General features: G+C 33.7%; 1 protein-coding gene across 6 annotated transcripts in view; it reads left to right on the forward strand.

Annotated features, from left to right (window-relative positions):
• The window catches only part of INO80D (INO80 complex subunit D), a 74,469-nt gene that overhangs the window by 22,161 nt on the left and 34,989 nt on the right, over positions 1-17,319 (forward strand). For all 6 annotated transcript variants that reach the window (XM_074298941.1, XM_074298940.1, XM_074298946.1 and 3 more), the window contains one exon: positions 5,439-5,547. In XM_074298941.1, coding sequence (XP_074155042.1) covers positions 5,439-5,547 — 109 coding nt within the window. The remainder of the gene's footprint in view (positions 1-5,438; positions 5,548-17,319) is intronic.

Raw genomic sequence — 17,319 nt, forward strand, 5'->3', positions numbered from 1 at the left:
AACTACATCACATTTCTACCAACAGTGCAATAGGGTTTAAAGGCAAAGTTATTAAAATTGGAAATATATTTGTAGTTTTATAAATATAAATTTAGCTAGCTTATGTAAACTAAAAATCTAAGGAAATAGTTATTTAAGTGTTTGGAAAATTTAATCTTTATTATTTTAAATGGGTTAAAATTTAATCTATGAGAGAACAACTATCATTTTACATTCTTTATAATGAGCCCAATTTAAAGATAACTTCCCTGTTTCTGTCAAGGACACCACCAACTTTCAGTTACAACAGTGGTAACTTCACAACAATGATAACTGATAATCTTTTAACTTTTTAAATAACCCTATTCCCTAATATCATTGAATTTTTAAAATGACTAACTAAAACTGAGAATATAGCACCTATGAATTAATCTTTGATGCTATAAACATAAAAGAAACAGGAAATACTTATTTGTCTTTAACCAGAATCCATATTTTTAGGACTCAAATAAAAATTTTGAAAAGAACGTTTATTTTTGGGGAAAATAATACTTATAAACCCATTAGCAAGTATAATCATCTAAATCATATTTGTTTTGCTAAGAGCAAAAGGAAACATTCTAGAAGCTAGAAGACCAGATTAGGGGACTTTGCTCACCTATAATCTGTTATTGGTTAGCTTAGTTGGTTATATTAGAACTAGTACAAATGAGGCCAAGGTTAGAAAAGTTTTGTTTTTAAGGCTCTGATAGTTTCATGCTAGAACAGACATTCATTCCCATGATCATAGACAGCATTCCTCATCTTAGGCATTTCATAGGTATGTAACATTGATCACCAGCTTACCAGGTGAGTGGGTCTGGATGATTTAGTGTAAACCTGTTTCACTTATGCTATTTATTAATGGTAGAGCATCATCTTTGTCTATGAAAGATTTATTTACTTGGGGTATACAGTAGCCCAATATATATATTATATACTTGGGATATATATATATTATATATATTATATACTTGGGGTACACAGAATAAAATTGTTGCTATTGTGATCATTTTATTATTGACTCTATCTTTTGGGGCAAATTAGAATATTATATTTGGCAAAGGAAAGTAATGTGCCTTTTAAGGTGACCTTACATTTGCCAGTAATTTCAAGTGTAGATTTAAGAATTTCTTTATGTCAGTAGCAACATATTATCTAATCTTAAATCTCAATAAATTTTTCAGTTGATTTTTTTTCTTAGCTGTTCTGTTAAGTAATGTTCTTTGACATGGATAAACCCACTTAAAATCTTTTGAGAGAATGATCAATTTAACTATTTTTTTATGATGAATCCAATTTAAGTATAACTTCCCTATTTTCTGTCAAGGGCACCACCATCTTCCAGTTACCATATTTTGGTGGCTCCACAGAATTTTTTTTTTTTTTTTTTGAGACAATTGGGGTTAAGTGAGTTGCCCAAAGTTACACAATTAGGAAGTATCAAGTGTCTGAGATCAGATTTGAATTCAGGTCCTCCTGGTTTCCAGGCTGGTGTTCCATCCACTACATCATCTGCTCCACAACATTTCTTGCATCTGACCTCTTCATTCCCCTGACACTCCCCTACTTCGAGTCTTCATCACATCTTGACAAGATTATTGAGGTAGCCTCCATTTTCTCCACTTTTTAAAAATCTATCCCCTGTATGGTTGCCAAATTAATGTTTTCAAAATACGGGTCTGTCTGACACTTCTCTGTTTAAAAAGTTGCAGTAGTTTCTTGGTGATTCTAGAATCAAACACAGATTCCTTTTTTGATTCTAAGATCTGACTATAGTCTGTCTTTCTAAACCTAGTTCCCATTACATTCTACTCATACACTCTATCTTCCAGTCAAACTGGCCTGCTTGCTATGCTGATAGCAAGATATTCAGACATGATCTATGTGGTAGACACAATAATTTGTCTGTTGCTTCCTTGTCTTTGAAGGGGCTGTCCCTCTAGAACTGGAATATTCTTCCTACTAACTTTATTCTTTTGGAATCTCTAATTCTCTTCAAGAATTAACTTCAGTGGGGCAGCTAGGTGATGCAGTGGTTAGAGCACCAGCCCTGAAGTCAGGAGGACCTTAGTTCAAATCTTACCTCAGACACTTAACACTTCCTAGCTGTGCGACCCTGGGCAAGTCACTTAATCCCAATTGCCTCAGCAAAAAAAGAAAAAAAAAGAATTAACTTCAGGGCCATCTCCTAAAAGAGGCTTTTTCCTAGTCTCCCTCCATAACCTGATCTCTTATTTGTTATCAGGGTCTATATCCCTTTCTCCTTGTATCCCTAGGACCAACCAGTGCCTGGCACACAGAGTAGACCTAACAAATACTTGTTTAATGAAATCGGGTGGAAGCCCTTTTGCTAAAGTCAAAATCTTTACAAACGAACTTACAAAGGTAATATTAATTGCCAAAGTCAGTAAATTTCATATCCATGTGAAAGACTGAGTAACGTATTTCCATGGTTGTGACTGACTTCGTGTCACTCTCTCAGTGGTACTATGGATAGAGTGTATGGCCTAGAGTCTGGAAGCCCTGAATTTAAATTCAGCCTCAGATGTTTACTAGTTCTATGACCCTGAGCAAATTAAATGTTTATTCTCTTCCCTCAGAAAATAAAAATTATTTTAGAAATTAAGATTTAAAAAATAAAAGAAAAAGTGGATATGCAAAATTTAGTTTTAAAATAGGAATAATAATATATACTAATATAATGAAATTAGTTTTAAGCAGAGTTAATAATTATCATTCATTCAGCGTAATTAAGTGTTCCTCAGAGTAACATTAGAAATCATGTCGTTTATTTTTCATCCCCTATTACCCTTCTCTAAATTTGGATCCTAGAAAATTGAAGGACAGGGGGAATTTACCATTCTTTACTGAAGGAACTGAATGAATTCCAAATCTATCCATAATCTTCAATAAAATCTTTGTAAGTCTTTTGAAGTCATTTAAGACTAGATATATCATTGTGAGTTAGGTGAATTGATGGTCAAATTTAACCATCAATGGTTTTTACCTTCTTTCATTTGTCCTTCTTAAACTAATTGTATTTAACTTTGTAATTTAGTCTTACTGTGTGAAGTTGGTGGGTGCTATATTTTCAATTTTTAAAAATATAATTTAATTTTCAATGATGGGGTAGTTATTTTTATCTTAGAGCACAAGTAAAGGCTCATTAAACTGAAAAGACTTAGTTTGATTAATAAGTGCTCTTGGATTGAAGCTCCTTTATAACAAAGTAAGCCATGTAAAAAATAAATATAACTTTCATAAATCAGTTGAGCAGGGTTATTCTTAGTTGGTTGGGCATTACAAAAATAACTCCATACATAGTTTTTATCTGTTTTCAAATAGTTGAAGATAAACTGGGTTGCCTCTGACCAAATTAAGAAATTGGCAAAATTTGTCTTTCACCTCCATTTTTGCATCTCCCCTCCTTCACTGCAAGTGACTCCCTGGTTCACTTCAAGTACTCATAATACTCTTGTCCTCTTATCTGAGTTTATTCATTATAAACTTCATGAGCAAATGGAGTCCTGAATACAGGTTATTCTTGTTTACCTTTTCTCTTCTTCCCTTAGGCCTTCTCCCTGAAACTCCCAGATTTGTGTTTTTGTTTGTGGTATATTTAATTTTTAATGATATTTTCATACTACTTGTTGATGTACTTTGTATTTTGTTCTGCCTAGTATACATTTGGCATTTAAACAATGGCCAATTCAGCAGAGTAGGTCCTATCTGCAAAGGAATTTGAAATGTACATTTGTTAAAAAAAGACTTTTGTGGAGAACTCACACAGGAGCACTCACTAGATGGTCAGAAAAAACATACAAGGACACTCTCAAGGTCTCTTAAAAACTTTAGAACTGATTGTATAACGTGGGAGACACTGGCACAACATGGTGTGCCCTCATCAGAAGAGGGGCTGTGCTGTATGAGCAAAGCACAATTGAATTAGTTCAGAAGAAATGTGAGATGTACAAAGTTTGAGAGTTCACTTCAAATGTTCACATGGACTTTTTATGTCCAGACCTATGGCTGAGCATTCTGAGATTATATTGTTCTGATCAGCCACAGTCAATCCCCCTAACTTGACTCTAACATAATGTCAGTTTGGTCTTCTTTGAGAATAATGGACAGCAACCAGCCATTTTCTTCTGCCTACTTAAGTTCTCATAGACTTATTATCAGCTTAGCCAAGCAGTGATGGCTATTTCAACTCAAGAAGACTGTTTATCAAGTTATAGAGGGATTGTGATCCACATTGGTAAAGTGAATATCCCTAGCAGTGAACTATAAATGCTAGAAGGATAGAAGTATGCCCTTACTGTAAATCTCCTTATAGATTCTTTTCTTTCTTTCTTTCTTTTTTTATTATTATAGCTTTTTATTTACAAGATATATGCATGGGTAATTTTTCAGCATTGACAATTGCAGAACCTTTTGTTCCAACTTTCCCCCGCCTTCCCCCACCCCTCCCCCAGATGGCAGGTTGACCAATACATGCTAAATATGTTAAAGTATAAGTTAAATACAATATCTGTATACATGTCCAAACAGTTATTTTGCGGAACAAAAAGAATCAGACTTTGAAATAGTGTACATTTAGCCTGTGAAGGAAATCAAAAATACAGGCAGACAAAAATAGAGGGATTGGGAATTCCATGTAGTGGTTCATAATCATCTCCCAGAGTTCTTTTGCTGGATGTAGCTGGTTCAGTTCATTACTGCTTTATTGGAGCTGATTTGGTTCATCTCATTGTTGAAGATGGCCACATCCATCAGAATTGATCCTCATATAGTATTATTGTTGAAGTATACAACGATCTCCTCCTGGTCCTGCTCATTTCACTCAGCATCAGTTCATGTAAGTCTCTCCAGGCCTTTCTGAAATCATCCAGAACAATAATATTCTATAATATTCATATACCACAATTTATTCAGCCATTCTCCAATTGATGGGCATCCACTCAATTTCCAGTTTCTGGACACTACAAAGAGGGCTGCTACAAACATTCTTGCAGATACAGGCCCCTTTCCCTTCTTTAAAATCTCTTTGGGATATAAGCCCAGTAGTAACACTGCTGGATCAAAGGGTATAATCTCCTTATATCTTAAAGTACATCCTATGGCTCCTTATTTTTATCCTTGCTGATGATATGCATCTTTAATAAAAAGTAGAAAACATTTTTTTGTTGTTGCATCTAAGGGTCAGTTTTTTTAAAAATAATGAATATTAATTAGCTATTGTAGTACTGTCTTAGAATCAGACAGGCATCTTAGATAGAATTTATTTATATTATAATAGTACTTACCATTATTAGCTTGGACAATTTTGAAGAGTTTTTATTTCCTAAATTCAAAGATAAATTATTTCTTTGAATTTTCATTTTTCTATCTATATGTTATCTGCTCATCTCCCTCAGGGCTGGACTGGTCTGAAGATAGTGGAGAAGAATTAGAGGAATCAGAGCAAGCCTCGCCATACCAGGTTGCATGGTCCATCCGAGAAACCCTCAGATATGAGAGACAAGAGTAAGTCTTTCTTTTCTTATTAAAGATAAGTTACTGATATAACCCACAGATTTTGTATATGGACATTAAATTTCTTTGACCATCACATTGGGTTAGTCTGATGAAGAGGAAGCTATAGCAAAATGTGTTTCTTCTAAGAAATTCACTTCATCTGATAGAACTTCCTGGTAAACTCATTTCTTTATCTTTCCTTTACAACTCAGAACAGACATTGGCTTTATGGAATGCTGGTGCTGAAAAGAGACTTTAAAGATCATCAAGTCCAATCCCTTCTTTTATGGATGAGAAAACTGAAATCCAAAGGGGTTATATATGCAAAGTGATATAGCTGTTTAGTGGCAGAGAAGTAACTTGAGCCTCACTTTCCAAACTCAGTTTATTATTATTTTTACTGTTTTATAAATCGTGTCCATGTCCCCTGTCCCCAGAAAACAAAAAGGCCAATATATATATATATATTTACTTTAATAGTTTCTATTTGCCAGGTATATGCACGGGTAATTTTACAACATTGACAATTGCCAAACCTTTTGTTCTAATTTTCTCCCTCCTTCCCCCCTCCCAGGTGGCAGGTTGACTAATACATGTTAAGTATGTTAGAGTATAAATTAAATACAATATGTGTATACATGTCCAAACATTTGTTTTGCTGTACAAAAAGAAGCGGATTTTGAAATAGTGTACAATTGGCCTGTGAAGGAAATCCAAAATGTAGGCGGACAAAATTAGAGGGATTGGGGATTCTATGTAGTGGTTCATAATCATCTCTTAGAGTTCTTTTGCATCCATCAGAATTGATCATCATATAGTATTGTTGTTGAAGTATACAATGATCTCCTCCTGGTCCTGCTCATTTCATTCAGCATCAGTTCATGTGAGTCTCTCCAGGCCTTTCTGAAATCATCCTATTGGTCATTTCTTACAGAACAATAATATTCTATAACATTCATACACCACAATTTATTGAGCCATTCTCCAATTGATGGGAATCCACTCAGTTTTCAGTTTCTGGCCACTACAAAGAGGGCTGCCACAAACATTCTTGCACATACAGATCCCTTTCCTTTCTTTAAGATCTCTTTGGGATACAAACCCAGTAGCAAAACTGCTGGGTCAAAGGATATGCACAGTTTGATAACTTTTTGAGCATAGTTCCAAATTGCTCTTCAGAGTTTTGCTTAGTATTGTACAACTATGTACAAGACAATTTTTTAAAAAGGAGTTTGTTGTTTATTTTTTTTTAAATTATAATAGCTTTTTATTTTTCAAAGTACATGCAAAGATAGTTTTCAACATTCACTCTTGCAATACCTGTACAAGACAACTTCAGTAGTTATTTTCAATTCCAATGTTATTTTTTTTTCAGCTTTACTAAAAAAAAATTGAGATGTACTTTGACCTTTCTTTTCTAGTTCTGACTTCTAAACAGGAATTCAGAAAGGCAGTGTTGTATCCTGTAACAATGAGAGACTATTTTGCTTTTTGTTTAATAGTAGAGTGATGTACTCTGGAAATATAGGGTTTTTTTGACTACTGAGCTCTACTAGGACAGGCACCATCATGACAAGGAAAATCCAGTTCCATTTCTCTGCTTTTTTGGGAAGATGGTGAATATTGCACATTCTTGTTTGGTGACTTTTGCCTCTGGAATGTAAATTCTTTGAGGACTTGAACTACTTTTTAATTCTTTTATCGCCAAGTGTAATGCTTGACACAGAAATTGTTTGATAAATGCTTGATTAATTTATTCACACCTATTTATTCATCCACTAAGTACATAAAACATCATTTCCATGATAGTGTTCTATTTCTTAAAAAAATTTCCAGGATTCCCTATAGCCTAGGGAACAAATTCATAGAGATCATCAATTCCTTAAAAACAAACAAACATTTCTTCTTTCTTTAACCTTTAAAAAAGTATTGATGGGATTTGTTTTGCTATAGCAATCATTTCCCAATAAAAACTTAAATTTGTCTTTAAGATTTGTTCCCTAAAAATAAATTTTCAATTATTAAGATATGGCCTTAACTTTGACCATTATATTTGGCTAGAGTTTTATTGCTTTTATTAGTATTGTAATCATCATGTGTATTATTATTTTTTTACTTTGATTTTTTCACTCTGCAAAATTTCATAGAAGTTTGTCTATATATCTCTGAATCTTTCCTTTACAATGCAATAATATTCTACTATATTTGTTTATTTCCAGTTTGTTCAGCTCAGTTCTTTTAGGACAGATGAGCTTTTTCTCAGTTCTTTTCTATGAAAAATGTGCTATTTGTTATGTCTTTTGTTTTTTATGTCACATTTATTTCCCATTATTTCTCCCTTCCCAAAGAAAAACAATTCAGAAAGATTGACCCATAGAACAGTTGCATCCAGCATTATTTGTAACATTCCACAGTCATAACTGCCCACCTGTGTATTGAGATAAGAGAAATGTATTTCATTATCTGTTTTCCTGAGCCATGATTGGTCACTTGCAATTTAGGTGGCAGCCTTTTAGTATAATTTTGTTGTTGTTGTTATTGTTATTTTAGGTCTTATGGTTCTGCTTTCTTTTGTTTTTTTATCAGTTGATATAGGTTTTCCTTTATCAGTCCTTAGACTTTGGATCTGAGTGTTAATCTCGTGTCTCATTCATTTCTTAATATAATAATATTTCATTACATTCATATTTCATGATTTGTTCAGCTCTACCCCAGTTGATGAGTATGGTTTTTAGTGTTCTAGATCCCTTTAACATTTTATCGTACATATATATTAAATTATTTCCTGTCTTTTCTGCCATTAAGCATCATCTTCTTCTTTAGCCAGTGCTTGTTTGTTTTCTTTTGCTTTTTCATTTCATTCAAATTTAAGGCAATTTAACTTTTACCTAGCAATCATCTTTTTCTATAGTCTTTCCTTTAATTGAAGCTGTGAGAGTCTCAGTTCCCCATCACTTTTTTTTTTTTTTTTTTTTTTTTTGGCAGACAATTGTCAAGCTTTGAATTCTTTTGATATTTTGTTTTCACAACACCTTCATTTCCAATTGATTTCCCCATCCACCTCCAATGAGCTATGTTTTATAAAAAAATACTTTAAAAGAAAGAAAAAAAAATCAGCAAGACTAAATGACATATTTACTATGTTTGACAATTCATGCAGTATTCTATATCTAGCAGTGCCCTATCTGTAACAAAAAGAGTTGCATATTTTTCTCTGTAACCAAGCTTAGTTATTATAATTACAGAATATTAATTATTTTGCTTTTCTTTCCACTTGCATTATATAATTATTGCATATATTGTTTTCTTGATTTTGCTTATTATCTATCAGCTTATGTCTTTTCATGTTTCTCTGAATTCTTCATATAGTGGGAAATATTTTTCTTTTGGTATGGTGATATTTTATTACATTCATATGCCACAGTTGTTTTAGCCATTATCCATTGGTGGACACCCTTTCACATCATAAGGATTATGGGCAAAGTGCCTCTGCAGTCTGCAATATCCATGTTTTTTTTTTTTTTTTTTTTTGCCTTCCTTTCATACTGGAGAAGCCTGATTATTTTTCTTTTATAATAAGTACCTTATAATAAATAATCCAAATAAGTAAAATTGTGGTTGATATTATATAATACTATACATATATTTTATGTATTTCTGAGTTTCTGAACTTTTTCTGTTGTCTGCGGCCTTTACATTTTGTCTGTGGCTTCTATGAAATTCCCTCAAAATTATCATTTAATTTCTTATGCTGATAAAGTTTTGATGTTGAAGGGATAATTGTGTTTTGCTGCCTGCTCTTTTCTAGTCTTGACTTTATTTTTTTTTTTTTTTTTTAATTTTTTATTTTATTTTATAATTATAACATTTTTTGACAGTACATATGCATGGGTAATTTTTTACAACATTATCCCTTGCACTTACTTCTATTCAGATTTTTTCCCTTCCTCCCCCAACCCCCTCCCCCTGATGGCAAGCAGTCTTATATATGTTAAATATATTACAGTATAATTTAGATACAATATATGTGTGTAGAACCGAATTTTTTGTTGCACAGGAAGAATTGGATTCAGAAGGTAAAAATAACAGTTTACATTCATTTCCCAGTCCTTTTCTGGATGTAGCTGGTTCTGTCCATCATTAATCAATTGGAATTGGATTAGCTCTTCTCTATGTTGAAGAAATCCACTTCCATCAGCATACATCCTCGTACAGTATCATTGTTGAAGTGTATAATGATCTTTCTAGTCTTGACTTTAGATCTGAGCAGTACTAATGTCTTTTAAGTGTTTTATCACATCCCAATCTTACTATTCTTAAAATTTAACATTTCCTAGCTTATTACCTTCCTTTCCTAAATGATCTACTTCTAATCTTTTTTTCTAGTTTTCTCAGTGGTACTACCATCATTTAGTTATTTAGATTTAAAACTTAAGTATCGGGGGCGGCTAGGTGGCCGGCTAGGTGGTGCAGTGCAAAGAGCACCAGCCTTGAATTCAGGAGGCCTGGAGTTCAAATCTGGTCTCAGACACTTAACACTTCCTAGCTGTGTGACCCTGGGCAAGTCACTTAACCCCAGCCTCAAAATAAATAAATAAATAAATAAAAATAAAACTTAAGTATCATTTTTGAGTTTTGTTATTTTTTTTTATCTCCAAGTCCCATCATTATTTTTTCCTTTAAAATGTCTTTTAAATCTTTCTCTTTATTCCATCCTCTGAATCTCTATGATTTATTGTCAAAAAAAAACTAAATGAAAACTCCCTTCCTTTGTTATGATGCCATTATTCTATTTTGCTTCCATTTCCATTGTTCCCTCCCCCATTCTATTGTTAACAAACTTTCCTTCTTGCTCAAATGGAAACTTGACCCTTTTCAAGCAGAGAGTGCATCTCTAGCTTCTCTTTCTAGTACTGGATGTACCTTCTCTTGTCCTACCCTCCCTACCACCCCTATCCATTATTTAACAACCTTTCCTTCTTTTAGTTTCATGATATTCAGATATGTAGATATACAGATCCTGGTTGTTATCTGCCATTAGGTTATTTTCCCATCTTTTCTAGTGCAGTTCAGTAACTAGCTCATGGTCTCCCTTTCCTCGATTGTTGCTATCCTACTTGGGGACTTTGGTTTCCTCTAACACACCTTGATCTCCCAGTTAATCAGTCTCTGCACCTTCAGTGATTTGTACCTTCATCATACTTTCTTCAATCACTAAGCATTTATTAAGCACCTCCCATGTGCCAAACAGTTAACTGAACTAGGTACTGGAGATAAAAAGATTTACATTCTGTTGAGGAAGATGACATTTACATAAATTATATATAACATATACAAAGAACTATTCTAGGTGCTTTGATGCATACAAAAAATCATAATGTAGTTCTTAATCTGATGGAGCTTATGAATTTAGCTTGGGAACTAGATGATTAAATGAAAATTAAAACATGTACCACTATAAAGCAGTCTATTAAAAAAACTCATAGTAGGTGTAAATTAAAATGTTAGTGTCAGTATACTATTCTGTATGATTATTATGTCAGAATCAGTATACTACCAAATATACACAGCTAGTTAACATTCCATTCTATGTAATAGAGTTTCTTTTTTCTTTCTTTCTTTTTTTTTTAATGTAAAAACTAGGGCATTTCTCTCTCTTTTTTATAAAGCTTATTTTCAAAACATATGCATGGATAATTTGATAACATTGACCCTTGCATAGCCTTATGTTTCAGATTTTCTCCTCCTCTCCACCTTCTCCCCTAAATGGCAAGCAATCCAGTATATGTTAAACATATTAAAATATATGTTAAATGCAATATTCATAAACATATTTATGCAGTTCTCTTGCAGCACAAAAAAAATCAAGGTCAAAAAAAGAAAGTAAATAAGTAAGAAAACAAAATGCAAACAAACAACAACAAAAAGAGTGAGAATGTTATGTTGTGACCCACATTCAGATTCTACAGTCCTCTCTCTGGGTGTAGATGGCTCTCTTCATCACAAAAATTATTAGAACTGACATCAATCATTTTATTGTTGGAAAAAGTCATGTTTATCAGAATTGTATAATATTGGTGTTCCCATGTACAATGATCTCCTGGTTCTGTTCATTTCACTTAGCATCAGTTCATGTAAGTCTCTCCAGGCCTTTCTAAAATCATCCTACTGATCATTTCTTATAGAACAATAATATTCCATAACATTCATATGCCATAACTTATTCAGCCATCTCCAAATGATGAGCATCCATTCAGTTTGCAGTTTCTTGTCACTACCAAAAGGGCTGCCAGAAGCACTGCTGGGTCAAGCGGTATGCATGATAACTTTTTGAACATAGTTCCAAATTGTAGAATTTATTTTTTTTTAAAGTTGCCTACTATTGTAATCAGCCTGTTCTTCTAGTTAGAAACCATTTAAAAGAAACCACGTGCATCTTAAGAAAAATTATGTTTAATTTTTTAATAGAAGAAAATATAGAGTATAGTAAGTACAAAAACTTTGTGAATGAATGCTGACAGTGTAAATCATTGAAAAGAATCATTGAAAGGGATGTGCTCACCTGTCATTTCCCAAATATGCTGAAACTAGTTTAAAACTTATTTAGTCACATTTGAACTTACTATCACCTATAACTGTTAGTCCTCCATATCTAAAAAGCCAAAATTCCTTTCTTGTACTTCTTTAATATTTGCTTCTCTCCCTCTGCCTTACTTCTAAATCTGTAATCTGTCCTCATTATCACCTCTAATTATTTCATCTCTCCCTGCTTTTCTCGTGTATCACCCCTACTTTGTCTTTGCGTTATTCTCTGAAGTCTTGTTTCTTAGTTAAGTAATTTTTTTTAATTTTTATTTTATTTTATAATTATAACATTTTTTTGACAGTACATATGCATGGGTAATTTTTTACAACATTATCCCTTGCACTTACTTCTATTCAGATTTTTTCCCTTCCTCCCCCAAACCCCTCCCCCATTTGGCAAGCAGTCTTATATATGTTAAATATATTACAGTATATTCTAGATACAATATATGTGTGTAGAACCGAATTTTTTGTTGCACAGGAAGAATTGGATTCAGAAGGTAAAAATAACAGTTTACACTCATTTCCCAGTGTTCCTTTTCTGGATGTAGCTGATTCTGCCCATCATTAATCATTTGGAATTGGATTAGCTCTTCTCTATGTTGAAGAAATCCACTTCCACCAGCATACATCCTCGTACAGTATCATTGTTGAAGTGTATAATGATCTTCTGGTTCTGCTCGTTTCACTCAGCATCAGTTGATGTAAGTCTCTCCAAGCCTCTCTGTATTTCTCCTGTTGGTCATTTCTTACAGAACAATAATATTCCATAACATTCATATACCATAGTTTACCCAACCATTCTCCAATTGATGGACATCCATTCATCTTCCAGCTTCTAGCCACTATGAAAAGGGCTGCCACAAACATTTTGGCACATACAGGTCCCTTTCCCTTCTTTAGTAGTTCCTTGGGGTATAAGCCCAGTAGTAGTATGGCTGGGTCAAAGGGTATGCACATTTTGATAACTTTTTGGGCATAATTCCAGATTGCTCTCCAGAATGGTTGGATTCTTTCACATTAGTTAAGTAATTCAACAAGGATTTATTAATCATTTAATATTGCCAAGAACATTTCATATTGCTTAGTATTGGGGTTATTCTAATGGGGGAGACAATGTCCAAATAAGTAGGTACATAAGAGAAATATATAGAATAGATGGAAGAGCAATTGGTGGAAGGGGAAAGCCTTCTGCACAAAGTAGTACTTGAGCTGAGGTTTTTTTTTTTTTTTTAATTAATTTTATAATTATTTTTTGACAGTACATATGCATGGGTAATTTTTTTTTTTTTTTTTACAACATTATCCCTTGTATTCATTTTTCCAGATTTTCCCCTCCCTCCCTCCCCTAGATGACAGGCAATCCCATACATTTTACATGTGTTACAATATAACCTAGATACAATGTATGTGTGTAAAACCAAATTTCTTGTTGCACGGTAAGAATTGGATTCAGAGGTATAAGTTACCTAGGTAGAAAGACAGTCGTGCTAACAATTTACATTCACTTCCCAGTGTTCCTTCTCTGGGTGTAGTTGTTTCTGTCCATCACTGATCAACTGGAAGTGAATTAGATCTTCTTTATGTTGAAGATATCCACTTCAATCAGAATATATTTTTATACAGTATCGTTGTTGAAGTGTATAGTTGTTTGAACTGAGTTTTGAAGGAATTCAAGAAAGCTTGAGAGATGGAGGCAAAGAAGCAGAGCATTCCAGGCATGGGATTAGCTGGATGTCCTGTTTGAGGAATAGCAAGTAGGTCAATACACAACAACTGGATCATAGAGTAGGTGGAGAAGAGTAGAATATTAAAAAAAAACTAGACAGGTTGGAAGGGATCAGGTTATAAGGAGATTTAAAAGCCAAAGAAAGTTTCTGTGTGTAATCAAAATCCTTAATGAATGAGTAAGGTTAGGGAATGCCTTGAGGAGAGATAGGAATTTTTGGAACGTATGACCTTGAAGAATTGGATAGCCAAATTAATTCAAAATTAGTAGAATGATTGCTTTGATACAGTAAGGACCCAATTGAGATTAGGTAACAAATTTCTAGTTGATCCCAGTTCAACTTATTATATCTTAAATTCTCAAGTCTCTTGTCCTTATTCTAAGACTGTTTGCCCTATTCCAAAACTCAATCCAGGGTTACTCACATCTACATTATGAGCTCTCCTTTCTTATCTTCCTGTCTCCAGTACTTTCATCACCTACATTTTCTGCTTTGCTCTAGTCTAAAAGAAGGGGTGGCCATTCTTGTTAAGGGCAGCCCTTACATATTATGTCCCCCAAATCTTTTCAGTTCCAAGTTTTAGTAGGTTAAAAGTTCACAGCAACTTTTGAAATATTCAGTATTTGCATTCTTTATCAATTTCTCTTTGATTATATGATCTCTCTAATTTTTAATCACTTTTCACTGGCTTTTCTGTTGGACAGCTATGACAAGACCTTCTCTATACTTGAAATCTTCCTGGTCAATTTCGCTTAACTATATCAATCCTTCAGGTTATAATTCTGTATTTTCTTTTCCTTTTATAATAAAAATACTGGAAAATAACATCTAATTTTGTTTTCCCAGGGCAGCTAGGTGGCGCAGTGGATAGAGCACCAGCCTTGAATTCAGGAAGACCCGAGTTCAAATCTGGTCTCAGACACTTAACACTTCCTAGCTGTGTGACCCTGGGCAAGTCACTTAACCCTAGCCTCCAAAAAAAAAGAAATAATTTTGTTTTCTCCAATTCATCACTGATTTTCTAATTCCTTCCCATCACCCATTGTTCTCTTCAAAATTACTAGTCTTCTTTTAATTGCTAAATCTACTATCTCTTTTTCACTCCTCATCTTTGAATATCTCTATAGTTTGCTATAATGTTGATTGTTCCCTTCTCCTGGATATTCTCTCTTCTTTTGGTTTTTGCTATGCCACTCTTTTTAAATTTTTTATCTTTTATATACATTATTTTATTAATTATGTTGGGAGAGAAAAATCAGAGCACAAAAGGGAAAAAAACAGAAAAAAGAAGTGAACATAGCATGTGTTGATTTGCATTCAATCTCCTTAGTTCTTTTTCTGGTTGCAGATAGCATTTTCTGTCCAAAATCTATTGGGATTGTTTTAGATCACTGAACTACTGGAAAAGAACTTAACCTTTCATAGTTGATCATTGCACATTCTTGTAGTTATTGTGAACACTGTATTCCTGGTTCTTCTTTTGCTCAGCATCAGATCATATAAATCTTTCCAGGCCTTTCTATAATCATCTTGTTCATCATTTTTTATAGAACAATAATATTTCATTACTTTCATATGTAATGTTCTCTAAATTATAATCATTTTCTGGGAACAGATTTCTTGGGGAGCTTCTGGAGGCAGCCTTAGTTTCAGTTCAGTTCAATAATCCCAAATGCAGCCAGGAGTTAAAGTCCAGATCCTTTATTTTCTCCTTCAGAGTCTTGAATCTTTTCCTGGAGCCTGGTTAGCTTTCTTAGAGGCCCATCTCTCTCCTTGGTTCCGAGAGCTCTTTCTGAATGTCTCCAGCCAGCACAAAGGTGGAAGTTGGAATGATTGGCTTCACCTTCGAGAGTGGGATTGTGGGCTTCTGACTTGTGAATCTCCCAGAAGTCCAAGAGTGGGCTTCTGGGTTCCTGTGGGCTTGTGGCTCTAGCCCTGAGAGCTTCTTGTTTATATTTCTGCCCTACTTGTGAATCACCTCCTTACATATGCTCTCTTAAGGTGTGAACTAATGTGTAAACTCCTTTAAAGGTGTGAACTAAGCACCTTGTTTCAAGTTCTGGCCCATAACATTCATATTCCACAACTTGGTCACCCATTTTCCAATTAATAAACATTTATTCCTTTTCCAATTCTTTACTACCTACCTCAAAAAGAGCTGTTACAAACATTTTTGCACATCACTCCCCATCACTCTTTACTGATTTTAGTCTAACCTCTTTGTCATTATCTTTTGCTAGCCCTTTTTTTTATGCACCTCAACTCCTCAAGATTCATTTATCACTTCTATGAAGACAGCTTTTAATTTTTCTCCTTTACACTAGTTCTGCATCACCAACTTCTACTAGACATTTTTCATCTGTATGACTCATGTTCATCTCAAACACATTATATCCAAAGCAGAAGATATTATCTTCTCCCTAAATCCATCCCTCTTCTCATTTTTCCTATTTCTGTAGAGAATCCCACCACCTTTCCTTTCTCTTAAGTTGAAAATCCTTTAATTCTTCTCTCTTCCTAATCAACCACCTACTCATATTCATTTAGTTATTAAGTCTTTTCCTGCAATATATCCCACATCTGTCCTTTCTTCACTCATTTGACCACCATCCTAACTTCATGCCTTCATTACCTCTTACCAGGATTATTGTGATAATAACTTTCTCCTTTCCCTTCTCCACCCATCTTCTTTATAGCTATCAAGTTAGAGTATAGATCTCATTATGTCATTTTAGCCTGGCTCACTGACTCCTAATTGCCACTATGATAAAATTCTTTTTTTGGATCTTTACAGTATGACCCAATCTATTTTTTTTTTTTTTAAAGACAATTCACATTACAGTTAGGTCCCAGTTAATACAAATTAGGAATCCCATAAAATGGTTACATATGCAAAATATGGTAGTTGATTCTCTTAGTGGAAATATGTAGTATAAATTCAAATAATGCAACTACTTTATCAAAACCTCGCTGTACTTCTCTTCAGTCTACAATATATAGGATGCAAACCTGCATTGCTGTTCTTGTTATAAAACATGATTTTTCTAAATCAAACAACTATTAGTTATTAAGTGCTTAGCAGTCCTTGCCCTCACAAATCCTCTGTTCCTTCAGGATATGCTTTCTGTCTCAAATTTGTATCCATGTACATGTTGTTTCCCTTCCTGAAATGCTTTTCCTTTTCATGTCTGACTCTGGATTCTCTGGCTCCTTTTAATATTGTCTTCAACTACTTACTACCTTCTGTATAACTTCTCTCCTGATCTTTCCTTCTTGTGAATATTCTAACCAATGCCCTCCCCATCATTTTGTTTATTTTGTATCTACTTAGTATTTACTTATCCATGGATAACTTGTCTCTACTCGGGAAAATGCTAAAACTTCTTGTGGGGAAGGGACTGTTTTGTTCTTGTATTCTTAGCATTTAGTACAATGTCTTTGTTCTTGAATAAGTATAATATAAATG

The sequence above is a fragment of the Sminthopsis crassicaudata genome, chromosome 3, assembly GCF_048593235.1.
Source record: "Sminthopsis crassicaudata isolate SCR6 chromosome 3, ASM4859323v1, whole genome shotgun sequence".
Taxonomy (NCBI): Eukaryota; Metazoa; Chordata; class Mammalia; order Dasyuromorphia; family Dasyuridae; genus Sminthopsis; species Sminthopsis crassicaudata.